General features: G+C 38.1%; 1 protein-coding gene across 1 annotated transcript in view; it reads left to right on the forward strand.

Moving 5' to 3' along the window:
- LOC126089435 (ankyrin-3-like) overlaps positions 1–13,343 on the forward strand; it is a 270,212-nt gene that overhangs the window by 90,468 nt on the left and 166,401 nt on the right. The window contains exon 4 of the mRNA XM_049906909.1: positions 9,993–10,301. Coding sequence (XP_049762866.1) covers positions 9,993–10,301 — 309 coding nt within the window. The remainder of the gene's footprint in view (positions 1–9,992; positions 10,302–13,343) is intronic.

Here is a 13,343-nt window from a genome sequence, read left to right on the forward strand (position 1 = left end):
ACATCAAAGTTCAAAGCTTTGTGATTGTTGAATGGGTCTTCAGTATCCTTAACCAACCATCATCAATCTATGCCTGAAGACTGTAGTAGCACTTCATATGGAAGACATAGACAGTGTGTCTGCATTTTTACCTTCTTGATGATGTGTCATAATCCTTGACTTCATATGTGATGTCTGACAGGTGGTAAAGAATACAATATGGCCCAAAGTAGCTCTTTAGTAACTATTCTGGTAGTCCTTCTTTCCAGTCCAGGGGCTGTATGCAAGCCAGCTGCCTCGCTTGTTTGGTGCTGGTGGTGAAATGTTTCATGTAATCTTCCTCACTATCAGTTGGTTTAAATGGGAACAGTGTATCCATTGTCGTCTTGGCCTAACAACTTTGGAGCAGAAAAAAACAGTGTAAAGCCTGTAGTGTCTTTCTTTACTGTGTACTACATGAATGTCATGATGGGAATTATTGTATCCCAGTTTCTCTGTTCACTATCAGTGTATAAGGGGCAGTCAAATGAAAATAAGACAGATGGAAAAAAGTAAGTAAAATGTTTATTGTTTCAAAAGTAATCACCATAACTATTAATAATTTATCCCAGTGTGAGACAAGACGGGCAGTAGCATCATGAAATTATGTTTATTGTTGCCTGTTGAACCATGATTGTACCTAGGCATGCACCTTTTCATCCAAAGGAAGTAGATGGCCATCAAATGTCTTCAGGGTTCAAAAAATATGGAAATCAGATGGTGAGAGATTGGGCCTGTATGGAGGATGTGTAAGCCCTCACATTGAGAGCATCTCTGTCAATGTCTTATTAAGGTGTTCCATTAGGCCATTTGTCTGTGGATGTTAGGCTGTTGTCACCCCTGTGGGTAATGTTGCAATGTAAAATTACCTCTGACACTATTTTCAACTGGAAAACTTATCCAAAATCAGAGATCATCATACAGGGTTTTCTGTGCTTCAAAATGATGTCTTCTGTACAATGAACTTCACAATTTCTGGAACTTAGATGATCACCACAGCTTTAGCAACAACATAGTGAGTGAAGTAGCCAGTGCAGACTATTATCCATCGCTTCCTGTTTGTAAATTCAGGGACCTTCCTAAGAGGCGGATTCCAATTTTGTGGAATGATGCCTCTGCAGTTGGGATTGGTCTGCAGTTGGGATTGGTACCAGATGTTCCGGAGGTAACTGCAGCACATACTTTCACCATTGTCATTCTTTACATGGGCCCACATAGTGTTTAAAATATCAATAGAAATGTGGCTAATGATACCTGCATCTGATTTAGTCTAGGGTTTTCAGAAAATTCAGGTGAGCAACATTTGGAGCATCGTGGAAATACTTCAGAATAGACAGCAGTCTCCTTGGATCGTAGTTCCTCTTACACACTATCTTCTTAATTAACTAGTATTCAATTACTGGTATTCTCCTTTTTCAATGCTTCTATTGTTTTCAGCAGTGCTGGATCTTCCCTTGGTTCAGCAGAAGTGTCATTTAATGACTGAGCTTCATCCATGATGCTGTATTTCATCAAAGGGTTCCTTGAAATGTAGTCAGCACTCTGTGTTTGAATTTTCTTTTGTATACCACTGTGACATCTTACCTCTGAACAGGAGCGCTGACTTGTAAAAAAGTATTGCGGGGGGGAAGGGGGGGGGGGAGGGCATACTGGGTGTCTTGCCCCAGGAAATTTTCTAAATTTTATTAAATTTTAGATGAAAAATAGTGAGTTTCAAAGTTTTTTAAGCATTTTAGAGTCATACAAGCAACATTAGAACCCCAAAAACTGAACTCTCAGTAACTCGGCACTCTGGGAAACTCTACAAGCCTGACACATTTTTTGGCTTTGGAAAAAAAGAAACAAAATATAAACACACATGGTATTTTCATAAAAAGCTAATGTAATGTATAGTAATAATCATGCTTATAGACTATTCCAAAGCAGTCAATATATAGCTCTGGAAAGACAGAAATTATATTTAAATAAATCCTAAACTATCATTAAAAGAATAAAACATAAAATATTGCTGTCGCATAGTAATAGCACTTTGATTAATAGCTAATTTAAGCTTACTTTGAATAAGGCTCAGAATTCATTAAATAAAAAGAATATCTCGAAGTTAATGCTTTACTATGGTTAATAAAATTAATACAATATGCCTAATACTTTCAGTCAAAAAGTACGTAAATAGCGGGTTTTAATTGGGTCTTACATCCTAAAAATATTTAAGTATTTGAAAATAACTAATACAGTACTATAGTAATACAGTTGTTGATGACTGGTCGGATATTCAATTCATCAAAAACATCTCAGTGGGCATAAGAACAGCCAAGTTGTTCAATCGTTTCTGGCCCATTGTTGATCGGAGATATGACTTCAGATGTCTGAAGGCGCTAAATGAGCATTCTGCTGTTGCTGTTGTGATTGGAACTACTTGGAGAAGCTTAATGCACTTCACTACTTCACATAACATTTCTCCAACTGCAGGCTCTTGTGCAATGTACTTTCTTACATCAGGCATGTTTTTTAAGACCAATTGTTTTTTATTAGTGATATCAGCTAACATATTCAAGTGTAAGCACAGTCTTTCAATGTCTAGGTCATTTTTGAAAAACTCAGTTGATTTTTCCAAATTTGTTGTGCCTCTGTTTACTAAAAGCAAGCACTCTTGTTCAACTGCAATGACTGTGTGAGTCCAGTTGAAGCAAACCGCTCAGTAATGCAAGATTGCACTGTTTCACAAACTTCAATGTAAATAGCTTTGTAGTATTCCTTTGGGGTTTTGAAAGTGCATGGTGAGCTGGCTTTGCTGTTTTCATCCTTCTTTAGTATACTTCAATTCAGAGGAAATGAAGGATCATCCCTTGTGAAGGTTTTTCTTTTAAACGCGATCCCCAAAAGTGTTCAAAACTATCATGCCATCCATTCAATATACAAATCAAACCCTCATATATTTTTCCCAGATCAGCAACACTTAGATGAGGGCATTGAATTTTTCCATTGACATCCTCTACTGGGTTCATTGCATGGCAATAAAGATGTAAAAAGAAAAGTCTTGAATTGTAACATTGACTCAAGGTAGCCTGCACATTTGTAACCTGCTTCTGTTTTGTCCTCTGCAGAAAATGTTTCAAAAAACTCTAACAGTTCTTCAAAGTTTTTCAATATTCTCAAGATACTAGAAGCTCACGTAGTCCATTGAGTTGGGCAAAGGGGTTGTAGACCAGCTTGGCCGTTGGCACTCTCACAGCGTATGCTTCTGAAAAGTCCCACCCTATTGTTGGATTCCCTTATGGTGTTTATTAAGTCCTTGGCTAAAGCCTTAATATCCCTCGTAGACGTAAGATGGTGGAGACTGTCTACAACTGCCACCAAGTCTAAACTGTGGCAGTGCAGTACACATAACGTGCTTTTGATTGTATATCTAAAACTAACTTTTTTAGTCCTTTGAACTTACCTCTCATATTCGAGGCACCATCATAGCACTGTCCCATTAAGTTATCCATTGACAAATCAAGATGAGCAAAAACATCTTTTAAAATACTAAACAGAATTTGTGATTCAGTGTTGGGGGTCTCACATAAGCCAATGAAGTCTTTGTTGATGATTAAGGAATCATCAACAGTACAAATACAAAATAAAACTTGTTCATGAATCGAAGAATCACTTGTTTCATCAATCATAATAGAGAAATGTTCAGTCTTCTTGATTGAAGCCATTACTTCTCTCGACACAGACTTTCCTAGTAGATCAATGATCTTGTTTTGAATATCTAGGACATCCACTTATACCCTGAATGCCCTAACCGGTCTTTAAACTCAGGTATGTCATTCTTTCAGAGTTCCTACAGTTGAAAAAAATTTGAGTTGATACCTTTGTGCCCTCTAATTGCTAGTCCTTGTCAGCATAGAAATTGCACGATAGTAAAAATTGTCTCAAGAGCTAAACGGCCTTTCTTCATATCACTATCTAACTGTCATTCAATTGGGAAGCCACACTTTGGTAAGTGATAGAATTTAGTTTCAGAACACCTTCTTTATGCATAAACGTATTTTCATGAAGACGGAATTTTTCCAAGCCTTTTTCCACTTAGAAAATTCTACGGAAGTAAATGCATCTTCTATTTTTGAAGAAAATTGTAATAGATTTTTAGCATCTGCCTCTTCACAGGTTTTCCAAAAACTTTTTCGGTAAATGCTTCATATTCTACCCATGTATATTTGACCAACCAAGACTTCTAAATGATCTTCCCCTACCAGATTGTCCAGGTAGACTGAAAGTCTCCATCTGAATCCAAAAAAGTGCTTTTCATCACACAGGAAATAATAAATCTTAGACTACCTAGTAAATGGTGATGGAGTCAATCCTGATCTAGAGAAAATAAGAATAGTTACAGATTTTGCAATTCATTGCAGATTTTACAACTCTCGCATTCATAACGAGAGAAATTTTCTCAGAATGTGCTTTTCCTACCAGCAATTCAAGAAGGATTTCTGTATCAAGGCACACCCTTGCAAGAATTACTGCAAGGAGCCAACAAATTTTCCTGGAACAAGGCACTAGAAAGATCTTTCCTTGTCCTCAAGAAGGTGCTAACATATTTTTCGTCTTTAGCATTGTATGACGAGAGTGTGCCTTGTTCCAGGAAAATTTGTTGGCTCCTTGCAGTAATTCTTGCAAGGGTGTGCCTTGATACAGAAATCCTTCTTGAATTGCTGGTAGGAAAAGCACATTCTGAGAAAATTTCTCTCGTTATGAATGCGAGAGTTGTAAAATCTGCAATGAATTGCAAAATCTGTAACTATTCTTATTTTCTCTAGATCAGGATTGACTCCATCACCATTTACTAGGTAGTCTAAGATTTATTATTTCCTGTGTGATGAAAAGCACTTTTTTGGATTCAGATGGAGACTTTCAGTCTAAACACATTTCGCCATGACTGCTAGGTGGCTTAAATGCTCTTCAAATGTCTTAGAAAAAATGACAGTATCATTCAGAGAACAAAGATATCTTATCCAGTTAACATGTTTGAAGCAGATTTGCCTTCATAAGTTTGAAGCATTATACAGTCCAAATGGTATAATTTTGAACTCATAGAGGTCATCAGGAGTTATGATGGCAGGCTTTTTCCAGTCAGCCTCGTCAGCCACTCAGCCTCATCAAGCTATATTTGCCAGTAGCTTTTTTGCATGTCTATAGTTGAGAAATAGTTTGCTTCTTTCATGCAGTCTAGGGTGTCATCAATACACAGCAATGGGTAGGAATCATTCTTCATGATTTTGTTCAGCCATTAGCAGTCAACACAGACGTGCCATTGCCTCACAAGGCCACAGGAGAGTACCAAGGACTCTCCGAAGGTTCCATGACGTCATGTTGCAGCATCTTCTCCCCTGCCGCCTACATTAACCATTGTTGAGGTGGTGACACTTTACATGAATGCAGGCTAATTGGCAGATGATCTCCAGTGGTGATATGATGCTTTACCATGGGCTGCTTGGTCTGTCTTTTCTGTCCCTCAGTGAAACCAGATCCTATTGGGAGCTGAGTAGTAGCTTCCTCCCATGGGTATTCTGTAGTAGCTGTGGAGCACAGTTCTTCATCAGTGACACTAAACAGCCTTTCTTGAACTGGTTTGGCTGTTGTTACACACATTCCTTTAGGGATGAGTTGTGGCTGCTCATTACAATAATTGAGCCAAAGTTTTCCTTGACCACCTACAATGCTTATCATTGTTTCTGGCATGTAGATTTCTTTTGTGAGCCTGAGTAGCTTTTTGGAGTCGACAAATCTCATGATTTAACCAAGTATCTCAAATGAAAACTGGAACACGTCTCATTGGTGATGGTGGAATAACAATGTCTTCAGTATCAAAAAAACTGCCCATAATATTCTTTACTATGTTGTAGTTGAGCTTACTCAAACTCATCATAGTTAACGTGTGAGGAGATGACATTGATGCATGACCAATAATTGATGATGATGTCTGCACCTTTCAGATGACATATGTCTGTCAAGAACTGAACAATGTAATCAATGTTCTGGAAATGTCTTGGTGGCAAATCTTTTGATGGGCTGTGGGTGAGTCTACTAGTGCCCCCATATGGTCCATGTAGATGATAAACAATTGTCCTCCAGCACCATCTTTAATGTGGCAGATTGCATTATACGCTCCAAGGATTCATGATTGTAGACTGACCATTTGTGCTGTGAGGCAGTGAGCTTCCAAAAAAAGGAATCTGAAGGGTCATTGCATGCCTGTCACTTCTTATTGGAGGACAGTGTCAACTGAAAAGTCACTCACATCCATGGTTGTTGATAATTGTGCATAGGAATCAGGTGTGCCAGAGTAGTGAGCAGACGCCAGAGGTGAAAACTGTGTGACCCAGAAAAGTAACTGCAGTTTGTCATAGTTGACATTTTTGTCCTTGATAATGACACCCTTCACAGAAACGACATTGAGAACTTGTATGAGATGAGGTTTGTAGGTGTAGTTTTTCTTGCAAGAAAATGAGAATGTCATCCAAATATAACAGAGGGGCAGCTCAAAAAAGATGCTATCTAAGAATCATTGCCATTATGGGCTGTATTTTTAGGTTGCACAGCATAAAGAAATATTCAAACAGGCAAAACAGTGTAATGACAGCCATCTTCTGAATATGCTCTACATGCGTGGGTATTTGGTAATAAGCCAGTTTACAGTCTAACATGCTAAAGACAAATGTGCCAGTGGTATAGTGGGTAATGTCCTGTATGTTGAGTATTGGGTAACTGTCAATGATAATACATGTGTTAAGGAATCTATAATTGACATATAGGAGCATAGTATCATCATTTTGTGTGCTAGCTTCATGAGTGAAGCCCATGGACTGTCTGAGGATCAAACTATTCCAGCTTCTGAAAGTTCCTTGACTGTTGTTTTTGCCATGCAAAGTTTATTAGATGGTTGCTGTTGTAGTCTGTGCTGAGCTGGGACCCTGGTATGGTAAGCATTTGATGCACTGTACCATTTGTGATTGCACATAGGGAGAAAGTCGCACATACAGAGGCTTTGAGAGATTGCTGATGCAGAGTGGGTATGGGAGAAATGGACTGCACATGCACAAGAATCACGTTACTGGCTTTGTTGGTATGTGAAGGTAGTATAAGTAGTGGTGCTTGCTGCAAGGTGGGCAGAGGTGTGGCAAGGCTGTGTGATGCCTGCAGAGTGCTGTCATCATCGATGGCTGGAGTTTTGTCGCAGGTTGTAAAGACAAAGACGTGCTGCAGCGAGCTCATTGGATGTTATTTGTATCTCCTATTGAAATATGTTGTTGTCTGCCTGCAGGTGGAGTGATTCTAAGCATTCTTCAACATAACAAAATTACTTTTGTGGAATTTGTTTAAGTGTGGTGACACAGTGGAGGAGACAGCAGTAATGTTTATCAGTATTGATACTGTTCATTCATTGTTAGAGATGTTCAGGCATGTGCTGCTTCTGAGGGATATCGTGTCTGATGACACCAGAGACAACATGGCCAGTATCATATTATATGCCCATGCCTTTGGCTCAGTCAGGTAGGAGCTTGTAATGACAGAGAAAATCTGCTCTGAGGATGGGTTCAGTAACTTCTGAAACTTGAAAATTCCTTTCAGGCCGTTTTGAATACGAGGTTCAAGGTGCATGTTTTGAAGCCATAAACAGTATTGGTCAAATTGTTCATTGCATGAAGTTGAATGGCTGTTGATCCATAGGCTGCGGTGTTGCCAGTCAGGAGTGCCAACTAATGTCTGAGCCAGAGTTGGTCAAATAGTAGTGCTGTTGAATTAGGTTGAGGATGTAGAGTCTGTTGGTATTCCTTGTAGGTGGAGATTGTGCTGAATCCTCAATGCACAAAATGAGGTGAGTTGTATGGGTGTTGCATCTCAGTGCGCCTGTGTTTACCATGTGAATCTTTTGGATGGTCACAGGACAGACAACAGTTAAATACGGCATCACGGAATTGTGTGTGATACCAGTAGTAGTGCAGTGCAGTACCCAGCAGAGCATCATTGCCAGTTGTTTGTTGTGTTGTCTCAACTGGATAGAGCTCACTGTTGTGGGCAGAGGCTGTTACATTGCAGTTGGCAGCCATGTAGTGAAGTTGGATCAGTTCAGTGAGGGCAGAAAGTGGCATGTGGCAAGGCTGGTGTTGGTGGCTGCGCACAGTGGCATTGTTACTAGCTAAATTCATGCATGCCTGTGTTGCATAACAGCAAAAATTCTTTCTGCCAGTTTAAGTTTATGAACAGGTGGCTCCCATTCATTGCTGATTCTGGCAACTTGAACATGGGGTAGGAGCTTTGCTACCTACAACAGCCAGAATGTACAATCAGGCATTAAATGCTGGTTGACTGAAGTTCGAATTTGCCAACATAGTTGAGACAGCCTGTTGTTCATTAAATATTCATTGTATATTACATGTTGTAATTGTTCTTCCAGTGTCCTGGAAAGATATTGTAGCTGTGTTGATTTGCGGTTGAATATTTCTTTTTTTTGCCGTTGGCACCAAGATGATGTTGCTGATCATGTCATCGAGTTCCTCCAGGTTGGTAGAAGAGTTAGGAATTTAGTTGTGTGTTCATGATGTTATAGTTGCCAAGGATATTGTCCATTTACGCAAACCATATGAAAGGCTGATCTGAAGGAAAATCACGAAAGGTTGAAATATTGGTTGGGTGTACCTGTTGCCATGGAGGCATGTATAGCAATAGTGCAGTTGGATGTCCCATTGCCACATCCAAGGCAACTGGAAGGACAAGCAAACCATGTGAATGCTTGGGCAGCTATGGCAGCACTGATTCAAAATTTGGCTTACTTGGCCTGGTAGAATCATTGGTGACAGTAGGTGCTTGTGAATATGAAAGAGTGTGACGTAATTGGTCGGTATGTGCCACATGTGAAGGGATGATGGTGGCAAGGTTGCACAATAAGAATATGGTAGGGTACCATTATTCAGCATTGATGTTGTTTGTTGATTTGTTGCACATGCGAGTGTCACCATCATTTTTTACTAGAACACTTAATTAAAAGGTTGGATGCAGAACACTGGATGACGTAGCGTTGCACACATGGATGAACATTGTGAATTGAGATACGCAGTCGTTGCATGTTGGCTGCATTGCTGTTGTGCAATATACAGTTGAGGACATATCTGCCACAATTTGTGGTCATTGTGGGTTACCAATGTAGTCCCGTACAATACAAGGAACAGTATGATAGGGACACAACAGTGTGTGATGGAGTAACAACACTTTATTTTCCACAGTTGATGCACAGTGGCAAGACATGTCCATGTTACAACAATGCATAGATAATAATGTCTCCCTGCAAGACAGGGTCAAAAACTATGCACTGTGAAGTGGACTCACTTATCACCTGTTATTTTGCATGGAGTTCCCACAAACTTCACAAACTGTTCTTCATCACAGTCACAGCATAACTGACACATTTGGCATCAAGAAAGAGTAATATATACCATGTGTATTGTTCCAGGAGCTTTCCAAGTACCTAGGGGACTTCCATTTTCAAGTTTTACCATCATTTCAGTTTAATACATATATTTTAATGTGTAAATTCTTTCCCATTGCTGTACATGACATGATTGGTAGTATGAGCAATCCATATTATGAAAATGACAGTATTATAAAAGTAGTTTTACATCCAAATTCATGAATTCAATATTGCAAAAATGAAAATAACTTCAAACACGGCCAAAAATCAGGTGGTATCATAGGTTTCTGAAGTTGAGAGACATTCCATCAGCTATGATTTATTACAAACTTTCAGACAAAACAAATGAAATGACATAAAATATCAACCTTTGCCCCCAGAATTTGGTTGGGCCAGAAAATGCTAATAAAAGTGAATCAGCATTCTGATTTTGAATTTTTGTAAATAGTCTTAATATTTCTCTTAAAAATAATTTGTAAGATCATGTTGCATGATATCTAATGTTGCATTCTGACTTTTTCAGGCTCTCAAGCTTATTGTAGGTGCTGGAGCAGACCCTACAGCAAAAGATGTTGTTGGTAGAACAGCACTCCACAGAGCACTTGGATGTAAGGAGAATTTCCAGTACCTTCAGAAAATACATCCCAATTTCAAGGATGGTCTTGATAGAAAGGGGCAACCAGCCATAATGAGAGCCATTTCTGCATTTCAACACCACTATGATATGCCCCAGGTGATAAAACTTCTAGTGCAGGGAGGTGCAGATGTCAATTTACGTGACCGAGATGGAAAGACGGCTTTGTGCCTGGCAATAGAGAAAGGTGCTTTCTGGGTGAGACTATATTTTTAAAGCACCAGTTATCAATATTTATGTCATTTAGTAAGACATCCACAGGAAGAGATGAAAAGCTGTGACCAATCTAAATGGAGCTTGTTTTGTTACTCTGATGTTGTCGATAGCATTTACCATAAATCATTATTTAAATGTGATAAGTAAATACATGTTATAATAAAATGGGTATTTGTCAAGTAAAGTATGTGGAATTGTTGTTGTTGGTTTAATGAAAGATGAGAGATTGGTGTCTATCACAAGTTGAAATTTCTTTTCTCACCCTTTTTGCCTGTTGTAAAAGTATACATTCTTCTGTTGCTTGTTTAAGCATTTTTGAGCTCCAGAATGTCCAAACTTTTATGAGTGTACATCATAAGTTTGTCAGTATACTGTTTTGGTCAACACAGTCTCCAACGCTCTGAGTCAAAATTTGTTCTTTCATTTTAAGTGTCAGGAAGTCATTTCTGAAAGTATGGAGGGTAGCCATGTATGGAAGTGAAACATGGACAATAAATAGTTTGGATAAGAAGAGAGTAGAAGCTTTAGAAATGTGGTGCTACAGAAGAATGCTGAAGATTAGATGGGTAGATCACATAACTAATGAGGAGGTATTGAATAGAATTGGGGGAAAAAGAAATTTGTGGCACAAATTGACAAGAAGAAGGGATCGGTTGGTAGGACATGTTCTGAGGCATCAAGGGATCACAAATTTAGCATTGGAGGGCAGCGTGGAGGGTAAAAATTGTAGAGGGAGACCAACAGATGAATACACTAAGCAGATTCAGAAGGATGTAGGTTTCAGTAAGTTCTGGGATATGAAGAAGCTTGCACAGGATAGAGTAGCATGGAGAGCTTCATCAAACCAGTCTCTGGACTGAAGACCACAACAACAACAATAGTATATTTTGTAACATTGGTTAACTTTCTCATAACTCTTTTCTCAAAGTTACTTTTCACTAGTTTCCCATTATCATCACAATTCTGGTTTCCGCAAATGTAATTACAGATGTTCTGAATTACTTTCTCATATTTAATCGCTTTCAAATATACAATGCTGTACTCTTTGTCTTCCTCTTCCTCATGTTAGTTTCTTATGCTCCTGTTGGCACTAAAACATTGTATCTGCAATTAGATTTTCACATCCCATTACATAATTTCATAGTCAGTAGTTCTAAGAACTTGGCTGATCTTGTTAATGTGTTGTGATACAATTTGCACTCCTTATGGCCTTGTGGTCTGAAGACACAATAGTTATATGTCTTGACAAGTAATTTCTAAATTTGGTAGTGCCAAGTTTACAGCTAAGAGATCTTTCTTGGTTAGAATGTAGATTCTTTCATGTTTTTGGAGTGTCCTACTCATAAAAGCAATTAGTGTTAGTTTCATATGCTCCTATTGGCACTAAGACATTGTATCTGCAATTAGATTTTCACATCCCATTACATAATTTAATAGTCAGTGGTTCTAAGAACTTGGCTGATCTTGTTAATGTGCTGTGATACAAATTGCACTCCTTATGGCCTTGTGGTCTGAAGACACAATAGTTATATGCCTTGACAAGTAGTTTCTAAATTTAGTAGTGCCAAGTGTACAGCTAAGAGATCTTTCTTGGTTATAATGTAGATTCTTTCATGTTTTTGGAATGTCCTACTCATAAAAGCAATTGTCTAGTGTTTATCTTCCCCATTCCATAATCACTAGCATCATATGATACACAAAAAGGCAAGGGTAATTCTGCCGTCTACAACATGTTGCAGTTACACAGAGCACCTTTTATTGCATCAAAAGATTCCTGACAATCTTTGTCCCATGAACAAATTAATTTTTTTTTAATAAATTATGCAGGCATGGCGCATTTACACTCTGAAACTAAAGTACTTCCTATAATACCCACATATTCCAAAAAATGATTTAATTTGTTTCTTATTTTTGGTCTCTGGAAACTGAGCACTGACTTTAACCTTATCAAAATTCAGAAGTTTACCTCTCTTGGCAACACAACATCCCAAAAATTTCAGGTCATAAATGACAAATTTACATTTTTCTGATTTTAGTGTCATCCCTCCTGATCTCTATTTGTTAAACACTCCTTTTAGTAAATGTTCATCACACTTCTGACTGCAAAGCAAAATGTCGTCAACAGAAACTTAATTTAGAAGACTGTTCCTTACCTAAACATGATACAAAGCTCTGCTAAATTTAGCTACAGAAACATTTAAACCAAATGGTAAATGCAATACTGGTAACATTTACCACTGTATAAAAACATTGTGTATTTCTGAGATTCTGGAGCAAGTGGAACCTGATGGAGGTCCAGACATTAACCTAAGCTTGTCATCAATCTAATACACTGTAACTTATGTGATAACTCATTTGCATCCCCAGGATGGTCAATTTCTCAAATTTGTTCAGATGTCTGGAGTCTAAAACAAATCTAACACCTCCAGCACATTTTGCTACTACTACTAGAAGGTTATTATAATTGTTGCTGTTTTTCTCAAATATACCATAAATTTCTATGTTTTGCAACTCATTTTCAGCAACTGTTCTCCTTGCTTTTGGTACATTATATGGTGTTATAAAAAAATTGCTCACAAGGTTTAAGTTATAGTACACATTCAAAATTTTTTTAACTTGCTGCTGTATTGCTGAACACATCCCCATACTTCCATCACAAATCCTTTAACTCATTCTTTTGTTCATAATTCAGACCCACATTTTTCATTGACTCCTCTTCTTCATCTCCCAGTTTCTTGACTGTCGTCTACTAAATAACATTCCTCTCTCACAAATGACAAGTTGTTCATGCTTTCACAAGCATATTTCTTTCCCTTCTTCTAGAATTTCATTTGGATTACGTTTTCTTTCTTGTTTGTGACATATAACTATTTTTCTCTTTCAGTTCAAGAACTGTACTAATCTGTTTCCAAAATAAAATCTTCTCTGTTTCTAGAAATATCCCACCTTACTTTGTATACAGCTACATCTATATTTACATCACTACTCTGCAATGCACATACAAGTATGTGGCAGAGGGTGTAT

Source organism: Schistocerca cancellata, chromosome 1 (genome assembly GCF_023864275.1).
Source record: "Schistocerca cancellata isolate TAMUIC-IGC-003103 chromosome 1, iqSchCanc2.1, whole genome shotgun sequence".
Lineage (NCBI taxonomy): Eukaryota > Metazoa > Arthropoda > Insecta > Orthoptera > Acrididae > Schistocerca > Schistocerca cancellata.